The 14517-nt window shown below is 41.7% G+C and overlaps 1 protein-coding gene across 2 annotated transcripts in view; it reads left to right on the top strand.

Moving 5' to 3' along the window:
- Positions 1-14517, top strand: part of METTL15 (methyltransferase like 15) — a 187101-nt gene that overhangs the window by 80124 nt on the left and 92460 nt on the right. For both annotated transcript variants that reach the window (XM_038765174.1, XM_038765172.1), the window contains exon 3: positions 6550-6686. In XM_038765174.1, coding sequence (XP_038621102.1) covers positions 6550-6686 — 137 coding nt within the window. The remainder of the gene's footprint in view (positions 1-6549; positions 6687-14517) is intronic.

Here is a 14517-nt window from a genome sequence, read left to right as displayed (position 1 = left end):
TCCTGTTATTCAGTGAAAAGAAAGCATATTACAAAAGCAGTTGTGATGCATATGCCTTCTTTAATAAAGCAGATATTGCATTTTATTTATGTTTTATAAATTGCAATTATGCTTTTCAGGATTGACCCACCATCCTATTGTAGTTATTTGTGAGTCTAGTGATTACTTTATACGCCTGTTTCATTTACATGCAGTCTCATGAAAGAGTAATGTACAATATTGTACTCATTATTACTTTTTAAGTACTATAAATGGTTTTATTTTCTATGTAGACTTCTATTTTCTATCTATTTTCTATCTAGAAACTAGACTCTAGTTTCTGATACCTGTTTGGTAGCAAATATGTGGCATTGAATAGAAAGGGTGTGGGATTCAGGAATGAAGTGCTTAGTACAGTGCCTGGCACATAGTAAGTGCTTAACAAATACCATAGTTATTATTATTTAAAAGCGTGTAAGAATCTGAACAGATGGACAGGACACTTTTTTCCTGAAGATAACTTAGGGGTGAATGGGGCCAGATCGTTTCTATACTTAGAACAATTCCTATTTTGAATTTCCGGCACATAGATTAGAAACGACCAATTTCTAATTGTTAGATTTGTTCCGTCATCTGTAAAATGGAGATTAAGACTGTGAGCCCCTTATGAGACCTGGACTATGTCCAACCTTGTATCTATCCCAAAGCTTAGGACAGTGCCTAGTGCACAGTAAACATTTAACAAATACCATGGAGAAACGACAACCAAAAAAGTTACAAGAAAACTCTCCACTGGTACAGTCCTAAGTGGAAATGTTCCTCAATCCTAGTTTTACCAGTGTTGATTCAGGGTGTAATTTTGCCTACTTTGTAATTTTTTTGAATGTTTTAATATGCTTTTCTAATTTTACTGTTTCGTTTCAAAAATTTAAAAAGAGAAAAGCAGCATCATCTGTCTCAAGTCAATCATTCTACCGGTGTATAGTAATTGTAGCAAAACATAAAATGAAAATATACGCTGAACGTGGATAATAATAATAATAATGATGATGATGATGGTACTTGTTCAGCGCTTACCATGTGCCAAGCGCTGTTCTAAGCACCGGTTTAGATAGAGGGTAATCAGGTTGTCCCATGTGGGGCTCACAGTCTTAATCTCCATTTTACAGATGAGGGAACTGAGGCCTAGAGAAGTTAAGTGACTTGCCCAAAGTCACACAGCTGACAAGCGGCGGAGCCGGGATTAGAACTCACGACCTCTGACTCCCGAGCCCGTGGTCTTTCCACCAAGCCGCGCTGCTTCTCTAGATGGTAATAAGACATTGATATTACGGTTTTTATTCACCCCACCTCGGCCCCTGCGCATTTATGTACATATCTGTAATTTATTTTAATATCTGTCTACTCCTCTAAACTGTAAGCCCCCTTTGGGCAGGGAATGTGTCTACCAACTCTGGCGTATTGTACCCTTCCAAGCACTTACATGGTGATTTATCGATTAATTCTTCCAAGTCTTTCTAAACATATTATGAGAGTAGGATGGTAGAGCTTTCATACCTCTTATACGATTACAGCCGTAAGGAACAAGGTTCCAGTATTTTCATCAGTACGTGGGAAAGGGAGTCGAAGTTTCTTAATGATTACAGCCTTAAGGAACAAGGTTCCCATATTTTCATCGGTACGTGGTAAAAAGAGTCGAAGTTTCTTAAGGTACTCCCAAACTGATCATTCAGTTCCCAAGGGGAAGCCATAATTAAACCATAGAAATGGGACTTACCGTAAGAAGAGTTGTTACCGTTTTTTTTCTTGTATTTACAGCACTGCGGGGGTAAAAATGTCATTTAGTTGTATTTGATTAACGAGAGCTTGGGAAGATCAAAAATGAGAAAGAGGGAAATGTTCAATTTTTCATTCAGACATAGAAACCGAGTAGAAGATAAAAGTACAATTCTGTCTAGTAGTGTGATATTTCAGTTAATTTTAAGCCATGGCTTATGTTCCAAAAGCGTTCTGTTCATCAAGAGAAAAAAAATATGTAATATGGAATAATTTGACATCTATAATTAGTTGCATTAATGTATTTTTGTTAAGTGGTACCCTGAGGCTACCTGTATTAGTCATTTATATATTTTTCATCAGGAGTGTTTAGTGCGGCTAGCTTTAGTCTTACTCATGAGGGTCAATAATTGATTTTGGTCACATACCTAATTCTTCTGATAATGAATTCATATTGTATGCTTGGTTTTGTTCTCTGTCTCCCCCTTTTAGACTGTGAGCCCAATGTTGGGTAGGGACTGTCTCTATATGTTGCCAATTTGTACTTCCCAAGCACTTAGTACAGTGCTCTGCACATAGTAAGCGCTCAATAAATACGATTGATGATGATGATGATATCGTTGTTTTTATGATCTGCCATTGGATATCTTTCATTGTTCAGTATTTCCCGTTTATTCTTTAGAGGGTAAATATTTTGCAAAATTTTCATATTCTTTGCTCCTCTGTCCGGTCTTCGTCTTTATTCACCGAGTTTTACGAGACCATAAAACTATTGAAAGGAATTTAGGGACAGCTGAGGTAGAACACAAAGAAATAAAAAATAAATATAAAAGCACCTTTGAGGTTTTTACGCAAGTTAAGTCACTGGGAATGTTTGCAACCAGACCCAACTTCGGCTTATTTCACTCTTTATTTTGTGGGTGTGGCCATAAATTTCCGTATTTCTTTAAAAAATACATGATTCTTTTCACTGTAGTTTTCATTAACATGCTGTCAACAGCAGATACCCTAGCATTTTCGTTTAGTGGCATTTATTAAGGACTTAGAACATAATACAGTGGAAATAAAAGAGTCCACTGTTGGGTAGGGACCGTCTCTATATGTTGCCAACTTGTACTTCCCAAGCGCTTAGTACAGTGCTCTGCACACAGTAAGTGCTCAATAAATATGATTGAATGAATGAATGAATGAAAAATAAAAACACATGCTCCCCGACCTCGAAAAGCTAGTACAACTCCCCGAACTCTCAGTAAATACAGTTACCATCATCGGGGAGCCTGCCATCTAATATTGCTACTTGGAAAAAATGGAGATTGGTATAGAATCGAAAAAAAGAATCGTGAAAAAGAGAAACTTGGGTGGGACGTTACTTTGACGGTTGTCTAGGTTACATGCACCATTAGGTTGATTTGAAACTCAATTTGCCCAAAGTCACACAACAGAGAAGTGGCGGATCTAGGATCCCGTTGGTGGGTAGGGGTTGTCTCTATCCAGCGCTTAGAACAGTGCTTTGCACGTAGTAAGCGCTTAACAAATGCCATTATTATTATTATTATTATTATTATTATTATTATCTGTTACCGAATTGAACTTTCCAAGTGCTTAGTCTGCACAGAATAAGCGCTCAATAAATACGATTGAATGATGATTAGAGCTCAGGTCCTCTGACTCCAGGCCTGTGATCTTTTCCATGAGGCCACGCTGCTTGTCTTTAAGAGTGATTGATACAACTTCCGTGGGTTGTGTCAATTTAGGGACAGGATTGTCCGGGATTTGGCCTTCCTCCAATCTGAGAAATTAGCACCTGTCCCCCCCTTCAAAGCCCCACTAAAAGCTCACCTCCTCCAGGCCTCAGTTACCTCATCTGTAAAATGGGGATTAAGACTGTGAGCCCCCCGTGGGACAACCTGATCACTTTGTAACCTCCCCAGTGCTTTGAACAGTGCTTTGCACATAGTAAGCACTTAATAAATGCTATTATTATTTTATTATTATTATTATTATCATTGTTATAATCCTGGCTCCGCCGCTAGTTTGCTGTGTGACTTTGTGCAAGTCACTTAACTTCTCTGGGCCTCACTTACCTCACCTGTAAAATGGGGATGAAGACTGTGAGCCCCATGTGGGACAACTTGATTACCTTGTGTCCCCCCCAGCGCTTAGGACAGTGCTTGGCACGTAGTAAGCGCTTAATGAAAGCCATCATCGTCATCATTATTATTATTATTATTAGATTTCCCTATTTGCTTAGCCTCCTGTGTCAAGGGTAGATGTTCGTATGTGAGCATTTGGTACCAATTCTATTGTATTGTACTCTCCCAAGCACTTAGTACAGTGTTCTGCAAGCACTAAGCATTTAATACATACCACTGATTTCATCCATTCATTCAATCGTATTTATTGAGTGCTTACTTTGTGCAGAGCACTGTACTAAGTGCTTTTGATTGATTGATTGTTAGCCTGGTTCAATGACTACCCAGTAAAAAATACTTCATTTTTTAGGTTTTGCCTGAGGGCAAAGGAATTTTTCTAGAAATTTTTCTAGAATTTTCTCCCCCTTCTAGACTGTGAGCCCATTGTTGGGTAGGGATTGTCTCTATCAGTTGCCGAATTGTACTTTCCAAGTGCTTAGTACAGTGCTCTGCACACAGTAAGCGCTCAATAAATACGATTGAATGAATGAATGAATAGAAAGGTGATGTTGAGGTTGGCATTATTCCTATGGCTGATGACTATCCTATATAGTTCATTTTATGGAAAATTCATGCTCATGTGCAGTATAGGAAACACTATTTCATATCGTTTAGAGAGTGTTCTCACGTGGTCGATGATATTTTGTGGAAAATGTTCGGGTTTTTTTAGTTTTAAATTCAAGGGCTATGGTGAGCTGTATTCATGATTCAGAAGGAAATAATTTTATAGTTTGCTTTATCAGAATAGCATTGACTGATAGGGGAGAGTCTTTATTTTGGGTTAACTGAACACTATGCAAATTATTTCAGAAAAAAATTTGGAATACTGTGCACGCATTAGCACAGATAATGCTTGTGCAAATTGTAGAAGGAAAGTCTTAAGGAATAATGTTTTACCGACATTTGAACTTGCCTAACCTTGTAAGAGTCTTAGAGCTAATCTGAAGCCTATTAATAGCTTGCGAATATTTCTGTACAACAGGAAAAATACGACTTCCTAATACATCCGCTAGCATATAATACATGGGACGGTCAGCAACGGCAGTAGCATTTATCGAGCATTTACCATGAGAAGGGCACTTTATAGGTGTTGGGTGTTTGGGAACTTATTATTCATTCAGTCGTATTTATTGAGCGCTTACTGTGTGCAGAGCACTGTAGTAAGCGCTTGGGAAGTACAAGTTATCAAAGTGAAAGATCCGGTTCCACCTTCAAGGTGTTTACAATCTAATGGAAGTGAGGGTGGACAGATATAGAATAGAAAGATAGAACTGGATTATAAATAAACAGCTACACAGATTAGTTATCAGGTGGTGGATGGGGTGATATGAACAGGAAGGTGGGCATACGTGGAGATAGTCATCAAAACAACTGTGCACACATATGCAAGCAAATATCAGCAAATCTATCATCCAATTCATTCATTCATTCAGTCGTATTTATTGAGCGCTTATTGTGTGCAGAGCACTGTACTAAGCACTTGGGAAGTACAAGTTGGCAACAGATAGAGACGGTCCCTACCCAACAACGGGCTCACAGTCTAGAAGGGAGAGACAGACCACAAAACAAAACATGTAGACAGGTGTCAAGTTGTCAGAACAAATAGAATTCAATCAATCAATCAATCAATCTATTGTATTTATTGAGCATTTACTATGTGCAGAGCACTGTACTAAGCTCTTGGGAAGTACAAGTTGGCAACATATAGAGACAGTCCCTACCCAACAGTGGGCTCACAGTCTAGAAGGGGGAGACAGAGAACAAAACAAAACATATTAACAAAATAAAATAAATAGAATAGATATGTACAAGTAAAATAAATAAATAAATAGAGTAATAAATATGTACTAACATATATACATATATACAGGTGCTGTGGGGAAGGGAAGGAGGTAAGGCGGGGGGTTGGAGAGGGGGAGGAGGGGGAGAGGAATTCATTCATTCAATCGTATTTATTGAGCACTTACTGTGTGCAGAGCACTGTACTAAGCGCTTGAGAAGTACACGTCGGCAACATACAGAGACAGTCCCTACCCAACAGCGGGCTCACAGTCTAGAAGGCGGAGACGGACAACAAAACAAAACACGTAGACAGGTGTCAAAACTGTCAGAATAAATAGAATTGTAGCTATATGCACATCATTAACAATATAAATAGAGTAGCAAATATGTACAATTAAAATAGAGTAATAAATCTGTACAGATATATGCAGTGCTGTGGGGAGGGGAAGGAGGTAGGGCAGGGAGGATGGGGAGGAGGAGAGGAAAAAAGGGGGCTCAGTCTGGGAAGGCATCCAGCGCTTAGAACAGTGCTTTGCACATAGTAAGCGCTTAACAAATGCCATTATTATTATTATTATTCTTATTATTATCCTGGAGGAGGTGAGCTCTCAGTAGGACCAGTGACGAGTAGCACATGCTTCAAACCAATTCTAATTAATGCCAGAAATTTGAACGTAGGGTCTAAAGTATAGGTGACTTATTACCACAAATCGATAGCATTTATAATTCCAGAAGTTAGAGTGATGTTACTTTGCCGAGACACGTTCAAAATGACCTTTTACTGGGTTAAGTGATACTTGATGCACTTTTTTCTTAATAGAGTATCCTTGACATGACATTTGGATCGGGAGGCCACACCAGAGCTATTCTACGTAAAGAACCTGGAATTGTCCTCTATGCTCTGGACAGAGACCCGTCAGCATACAAAATCGCTCAGCAGCTTTCACAAACTTACCCGTAAGTAGCGTTCAAATCTGAACGCAATTTAAATACAAGGTCTCCCGAAGTTTTGTTAACTAATGCTATGCCTATCTTTTCCACCGTGCCTATTCCTTTTCCCTTTTCCACGGTCTGACTTCGTCTTGCACACCCTTCCCTGGAAAAATATTTAATTCGGGGTGGTCAGTACCTATGAATGAGTGATATATTTCTCTTTTCAATGCCGCCAGTAATTTAGCGATTCAGAAGTTTATCCTATTTCATAAAAGGAATTTCGAATATGATTATTCCAGTGCCTAAAGCAGCCAGTCAGCGCGTTGTTGTTTCCACTGTGCGTGCTTTTTAGCGGTACTCACGAAGGCCTTTTAAATAATAATAATAATGGCATGTGTTAAACACTTACTATGTGCAGAGCACTGTTCCAAGTGCTCAGGTTGCCCCTCGTGGGGCTCACAATCAATCCCCATTTTACAGATGAGGTCACTGAGGCTCAGAGAAGTTAAGTGACTTGCCCAAGGTCACACAGCCGTCGTGTGGTGGAGTTGGGATTCGAACCCATGACCTCTGACTCCAAAGCCCGTGCTCTTTTCACTGAGCCACGCTGCTTCTTAAAGATCGGAAAGACTGAATGCTTTCTTCCCAGATTTCCAGAGGTGCTTTCAGGCGGCAAGATCAGGAAGGGTGGATAATCAGGCTTATTAAGAACGGAAGCGGAGCAGTTTGACACCCGGAACTGGAAGATGACAGAATAATTTTTCAGTTTTTACCACTTAATCATTGCATTTTCAGCAATACTCGTGAGTCCTGCAATCATTCAGTCAATCAATACTATTTATTGAATGCTTACTATGTGCAGAGCACTGTGCTAAGCTCTTGGGAGAATACAGTACGACAATAGAGCAGACGCATTCCCTGCCCATAATGATTTGTAGTTGATCCATTTTTCTTTAGCTCGAATGTCTAATTATTAGAGGCTGCAAGGCTGAACGTCCAGCTCCTCCATGGCAGAGAGATATGAAATCAATCAATCAATCAATCAATCGTATTTATTGAGCGCTTACTGTGTGCAGAGCACTGTACTAAGCGCTTGGGAAGTACAAGTTGGCAACATATAGAGACAGTCCCTACCCAACAGTGGGCTCACAGTCTAAAATGTAATTTCTAAAAGTTCAAAATAGCTTTAGCTTTGCTGTGGCTCAGTGGAAAGAGGCCGGGCTTCGGAGTCAGAGGTCATGGGTTCAAATCCCAGCCCCGCCAGTTGTCAGCTGTGTGACTCTGGGCAAGTCACTTCACTTCTCTGGGCCTCAGTTACGTCATCTGTAAAATGGGGATGAAGACTGGGAGCCCCCAGTGGGACAACCTGATCACCTTGTAACCTCCCCAGCGCTTTGAACAGTGCTTTGCACAGAGTAAGCGCTTAATAAATGCCCTCATTATTATTATTATCATTACTAGGGAGGACCAGAAAGGACACTGTTGTTAATGAAGGATTTGGTGGCAATTCCCAACCCTCCCGGTAAACATCTCAAAGTGTCAATTCTAGAAAAATACTAGTTGTAGGAGACGAGAAGAGACCAAGAGAGTAGGTGGGAAGAGAAGGAGCACGTGTCAACACCAAACTTTCTATCAGAGTCCAGGCTGTGCATTTTGCTTTTAGACTGTGAGCCCACTGTTTGGTAGGGACCATCTCTATATGTTGCCAACTTGTCCTTCCCAAGCGCTTAGTACAGTGCTCTGCACCCAGTAAGAGCTCAATCAATACGATTGAATGAATGAATGCATGGCCTCTCCCTGGCCTGAGTCTCACCATCAATCCTAACCTCTTTTTATTTTTTTTTAATGATTTGTTAAGTACTTACTATGTGCCAGGCACTGTACTAAGCGCTGGGGTGGTTATGCGGTTGGACACGTCCCACATGAGGCTTACTGTCTTAATTCCCGTTTTACAGAGGAGGTAACTGAGTCACAGATAAGCTACTTGCCCGAGGCCACACAGCAGACAAGCGGCGGAGCTGGGATCGGAACCCAGGTCCTTCCGACTCCGAACCACTGAGTCGCACGGCTCCCGGCCCATTTCTTTGGGCGTAGGCGTTACTAGAAATGCGTTCCTCACCTCCATCCCCAAATTCAGCCTGTGCCTCACAGTTCGTGAAGGTGATTATGCCCAAATGAGCATTCAGGTAATCTATTAGGATCATCTATTAGTTAGGATCACACCCCTATATTATGCGGTCACAAAAGACCATTCTCATTTGTACTAGCAATTTTTTCCTAGTTACACGACCAAACAGCAATAAAGTACGTGCAAATAAAAGCCAGTCCCAGAACAGTGTTTCAAAGCAAGAGAGTAATTTCACACAATATTCCAGCATCTAATTTTCATTGAATAAATTATACTATCATAGCATGATTTCATCTTTTTTTAATCCTTTGGCATACCTCTTTTGAATTATATGCTGATGCCATGAATATTTAGTTTCGAAATTATGAATGCACCCACTGTATGCCCCAAGGCACGGATAGAAAGACAGCTGGAAGATTTGTGTTTTCCATTTACAGCACTAAGACGTGTTCTCCTTCACGTGGTTAGGGGTGCCCAAAATTTGAATAACCGAAACCGCATCCTGAAGTCAGATCTCGGTTTTTCTCATCGTCAGAATGTTCTGTCATTAGCGGCACAGGAGGAAATACCACCTTCCTGGCATCTACTTCTCATTTCGGTTTTTTTGGGGGATGTAAGTTAATTTCTTCTGTTCCTTACTTAAACTTGCTCCTTTTATTCCCTATAATTACATACTGCAACTTTAATGGGGAGAAAAGTGGGTCAAATGCTGTTAACTGTTTGGTGTGCGAGTGGGGATCCTTTGTCATGTTTTCCGGGGAAACCTCTAACTTGAGAATTGCTCCCGAGATTCTAGGAAATGGATAACGTTCTGTCGGTAGCAATTCCTACTTTTCCAATAAGCCCCCACGGAAAGAAAGGAGACAGGAAAGTTCTGGAAATTTAACAATTAACCTTTATTGTTGCAAACTTTTAAGGCCGAGAAACCTCGCTGAGCTTAACCAGAGGAGAAAACCGTGGCCCTCTCTTCCCAGTCGGGTTAATTGAAAAGTGAATCTATAGAGTTGTAAACTGATTTAGCAGGATTGGGTGACCCTGCTGGACTCCTGCGAAGATTTTTTACAGCGTGAGTGGTTTAGACCTCATGATTTCTACTCTGCAGTTGCCACTAGGCTCTGCCAGAAGGTCTCTGTGTCAGTCCCACCCTTAACCGAACCATTAAGAACAGCTTGGAATACTATTCACACAGACACGTTCGCGTAACTAACCAAACCGGGATTTGGTATTCGTACCGTTTTTCTTTCAGCCCGGGAATCGGTGTAGTCAGTGTCGGCTGTCCTGAGATGAATCCGACATTTATCTGTGGAATTTTTGAAGTCTTTGTTAAAGCATAATAAGAAAAATAACCGTAGTGTTTGATAAATGCTTACTACGCGCCAAGCACTGTATTAAACGTTGGAGTGGATACAAGCAAATTGTGTCAGACCCGGTTCCCGTGGCTCAGTGGAAAGAGCCCGGGCTCTGGAGTCAGTGGTCATGGGTTCAAATCCCGGCTCCGCCAATTGTCAGCTGTGTGACTTTGGCTCTGCACACAGTAAGCGCTCAATAAATACGATTGATTGATCAACTTAACTTCTCTGGGCCTCAGTTACCTCACCTGTAAAATGGGGATGAAGACGGTGAGCCCCCCGTGGGACAACCTGATCACCTTGTAACCTCCCCAGTGCTTAGAACAGTGCTTTGCACATAGTAAGCACTTAATAAATGCCGTCATTATTATTATCATTCTTATTATGGGGCTCACAGTCTCAAATCAGAAAGGTGCTGGTGAAATCTGACGTGGGGAAAAGAGAGTTTCTAGGCAATAGTTCTTAGGTTATTAAAGAGACAACTTAAGGTTTCTTGAAGACTCAAGGAGCACTAACAGAGGCGTCATGGATCATGAAGAAGGACAAGTTACGGATGTTCACTTGTTCACCCAGTCGGGAGGATGGATATCCAAGAGGGAGTCACATGCCAGTCATCACTGTTGCCACTGAAGGAATCAGTGTACCTGGCTAATGGGCCTTTGGTCTGTCCCAGCAAGGGTATTTCTTATATTCTTAGCTTTGAAGAGCTTCAGTTGCTTTTCCTCAAAGGTATCTCTGCAGAATTTTTGACACAGTTGTTTCATCTTTATTCGTGATGAACACTCCGTGTCCGCCTCCTAAATAGAGGCATTCCTTCTGCTTTCAGAGTCTGTCATATGTTGTCTTTGCTTGGACAGTTCCCACAGTTTGCACTGTGAATAGCATATTTGTTTCCAAAAGTACTTCTAGGGCTAATTCCAAGCTTGCCCTTGGTTGAAAGTAACTTATTATGATTTTTTAAATTAATGGAGGTCATTGTACAGTCTTGAATAGATTTCTCCCATCTCGTTTCTGTTTGCCATCCCCTCTCCAGTTTCATCTGTCAGTGCCGCTTGGATGTTCAATTTTGACTTTTAATTGCTTTCAACTTTCTTCCAGTTCACATTAAGTTCTGCTGCCCATCTCAATTTCTTTCTGATGCTCTAGACTCTTTTCCAGATCATCTTCCTAAACTTCCTCTCTATATGCCCCAAAATGCCTTGTGAGATTTTTTTTTTCCCTTGGTACCCATTTTGCACTGTTTGTAGAGAAGATGCATCATAATTGTTGTCTGTTCTCTTGATTAGCCATATTCTAAGCTCAAGCCACGTAATCGTTCTGCGAAATCGATACTTTGGGTTTTGGCTTCTGTAGCCTGATATTCTGAACCAGTAAACGTGACCCACTGTTACCTACCTTGGAAGCTTCGGAGCATTGAGGCTTAGTACAGTGCCTGGCATATAGTAAGCACTTAACAAATACCGTTTTTTAAAAAATGAAGAAGATTCATTTTGGGTCTGGCAAGACGTGATTGGTCTGGCTCGGGAGAGCATCCATCAGAACTTTTCTAGGCTGATTAATAATGTCTATATCCTTCATAACATTTTGATGTTTGGCCTTGGTACTAATGACTAGTCAGGCTCCTCTCTTAGTTGAGCTTTTTTAAACTTACTGAAGTAGCATCCTTGGGCAGAAATGGGAGTGGGCTCCCTTTATGTAACAGTAGAAGTAGTGGTTTAGTAGTAGTAGTATTTATTAAACACTCGCTATGTGTCAAGCACTGTTCTGAGCACTGGGATGGATACAAACTAATCAGGTTGGACACGTTCCCATTCCCACATGGGTCTCACAGTCTTTGTCTCCATTTCACAGATGAGATAACTGCGGCACAGAGGAGTGAACCGACTTGCCCAAGATCACAGAGCAGACAAGTGGCAGAGCCAGGATTAGAACCCAGGTCCTTCTGAGTCCCAGGCCCGGGCTCTATCCACTAGGCCAGGCTGCTTCCCTGGTAGTAGTAGTGAAGGTGGAGTTTTCCATCAGGAACAACAGATAAGCCTCAGGCCTGAGACTTCAGGACTGAGAACCTGCACAGAGGAGTCGCTTGTACTGCTAGTAGCTTGTCCAACACCCTTCACACTCTCTTCTTAAGTTGGGGCTCATAGTCTTAAGTAGGAAGCAGAAAGGGTATTGAATCCTCCTTTTACAAATGGGGTAACTGAGGCACAGATAAGTTCATTCAATCGTATTTATTGAGCGCTTACTGTGTGCAGAGCACTGTACTAAGCGCTTGGGAGGTACAAGTTGGCAACATATAGAGATGGTCTCTACCCAACAGTGGGCTCACAGTCTAGGAGAAGTTCAGTGACTTGTCCAAGTTCACCCAGCAAGCATTGGCAGAGCCAGAATTAGAATCCAGGTCTCACACCTACTGTGTGTAGAGAACTGTTTTTAGCCCTTGAGAGTGTGCAATAGCTATACGAGGACACAATCCATCACGAGGAATTGGCAATCTAATGGGATAGAAAGATACGTGATAATTTGGAGATAGAAGAAATGCTTCAGTAGCTAAGTACATTGAAATGTACTCGCGTGCAACAGGAGGTTGTCGGTGCAAAAGTGTTGAAGTTGATAATTGTGAGGATAATAATAGTAATAATGATGGAACTTATATACGCAGTAGGCATGTATACTATGTGCTGAGCACTCTACTTACTAAGTGCAGGGGTAGATAAAAATTAATCAGGTCAAACACAGTCCCTGCCCCACATGAGAACTCACAATCTAAGTGGAAGGGAGACCAGGAATGCAATCCCCTTTTTACAGATGAGACAACCGAGTCCCTGAGAAATATAATGACTTGTCCAAGATCACGCAGCAGGCAAGTGAAGTAAGCAGCATGGCCTAATGGCTTAAGCATGGGCCTTGGAGCCAGAGAATCCGGGTTCTAATCCCAGCTGCCACTTGCCTGCTGTGTGACTTTGGGCACGTTACTTAGCTTCTCTGTGCCTCAGTTGCTGCTACTGCCAATGGGGAGTCAATACCTGTTCTTTGGGGATTCAATACCTGTTCTCCCTCTTACTTAGATTGTGAGTCCATTTAGAACAGGGACTATGTCCAACCTGATTCACTTGTAATAATAATAATGATGGCATTTATTAAGCGCTTACTATGTGCAAAGCACTGTTCTAAGCACTGGGAAGGTTACAAGGTGATCAGGCTGTCCCACGGGGGGCTCACAGTCTTCATCCCCGTTTTACAGATGAGGTCACTGAGGCCCAGAGAAGTGAAGTGAGGTGCCCAAAGTCACACAGCTGACAAGTGGTGGAGCTGGGATTTGAACCCATGACCTCTGACTCCAAAGCCCGGGCTCTTTCCGCTGGGCCACGCTGCTTCTTGTACTTAACCCAGCGCTTGGAACAGTGCTTGACACCTAGTAAGTGCTTAACAAATGTCCTAAAAAGAAAAAGGGGTGGACCTGGGATTAGCTCCCCTGATTTCCCGTCACATGCTCTTTCCACTAGCCACAATTTGATGGGCTGTCTGCCTGCAGCTAGTGGTGATGGAGGAGGAGGAGGAGGAGGAGGAGGAAGAGAAGGAGGAGTAATAATAGTATTATTTTAAGCACCCACTGTATGCGGAGCACTGGGCCAAAAAGAAGTTAGACCCAGTCCCTGGCCCTCTGGGGCATCACAATCTAAAATTAGGATGAGGCAGGGTTTGGTGACAAGCACAGCAAGAAATAATAATAATAATAATAATGGTATTTATTAAGCGCTTACTATGCGTGAATCACAGTTCTGAGTGCTGGGGGGTTACAAGGTGATCAGGTTGTCCCACGTGGGGCTCACAGTCTTACTCCCCATTTTACAGGTGAGGGAACTGAGGCACAGAGAAGTTAAGTGGCTTGTCCAAGGTCACCCAGCTGACAAGTGGCAGAGCTGGGATTTGAACCCATGACCTCTGACTTTTCATTCATTCATTCAGTCGTTATTTATTGAGCGCTTACTGTGTGCAGAGCACTGTACTAAGCGCTTGGAAAGTACAAGTCGGCAACATCTAGAGACGGTCCCTACCCAACAGCGGGCTCACAGTCTGGAAGGGGGGGACAGACAACAAAACAAAACATATTAACAAAATAAAATAAATTCATTCATTCATTCAATTGTATTTATTGAGCACTTACTGTGTGCAGAGCACTGTACTAAGCGCTTGGGAAGTACAAGTTGGCAACATATAGAGACAGTCCCTACCCAACAGCGGGCTCACAGTCTAAAAGGGGGAGACAGAGAACAAAACCAAACATACTAACAAAGTAAAATAAATAGAATAGATATGTACAAGTAAAAGTAATCGCTCAGGTCAGAGTTCCTGGTGGTTAGCGGTTAGTTTGGAAAGA

This window comes from Tachyglossus aculeatus, chromosome 22 (assembly GCF_015852505.1).
Source record: "Tachyglossus aculeatus isolate mTacAcu1 chromosome 22, mTacAcu1.pri, whole genome shotgun sequence".
Lineage (NCBI taxonomy): Eukaryota > Metazoa > Chordata > Mammalia > Monotremata > Tachyglossidae > Tachyglossus > Tachyglossus aculeatus.
Note: the sequence above shows the minus strand (reverse complement) of the source record. Positions and strands in the feature narration are given on the sequence as shown.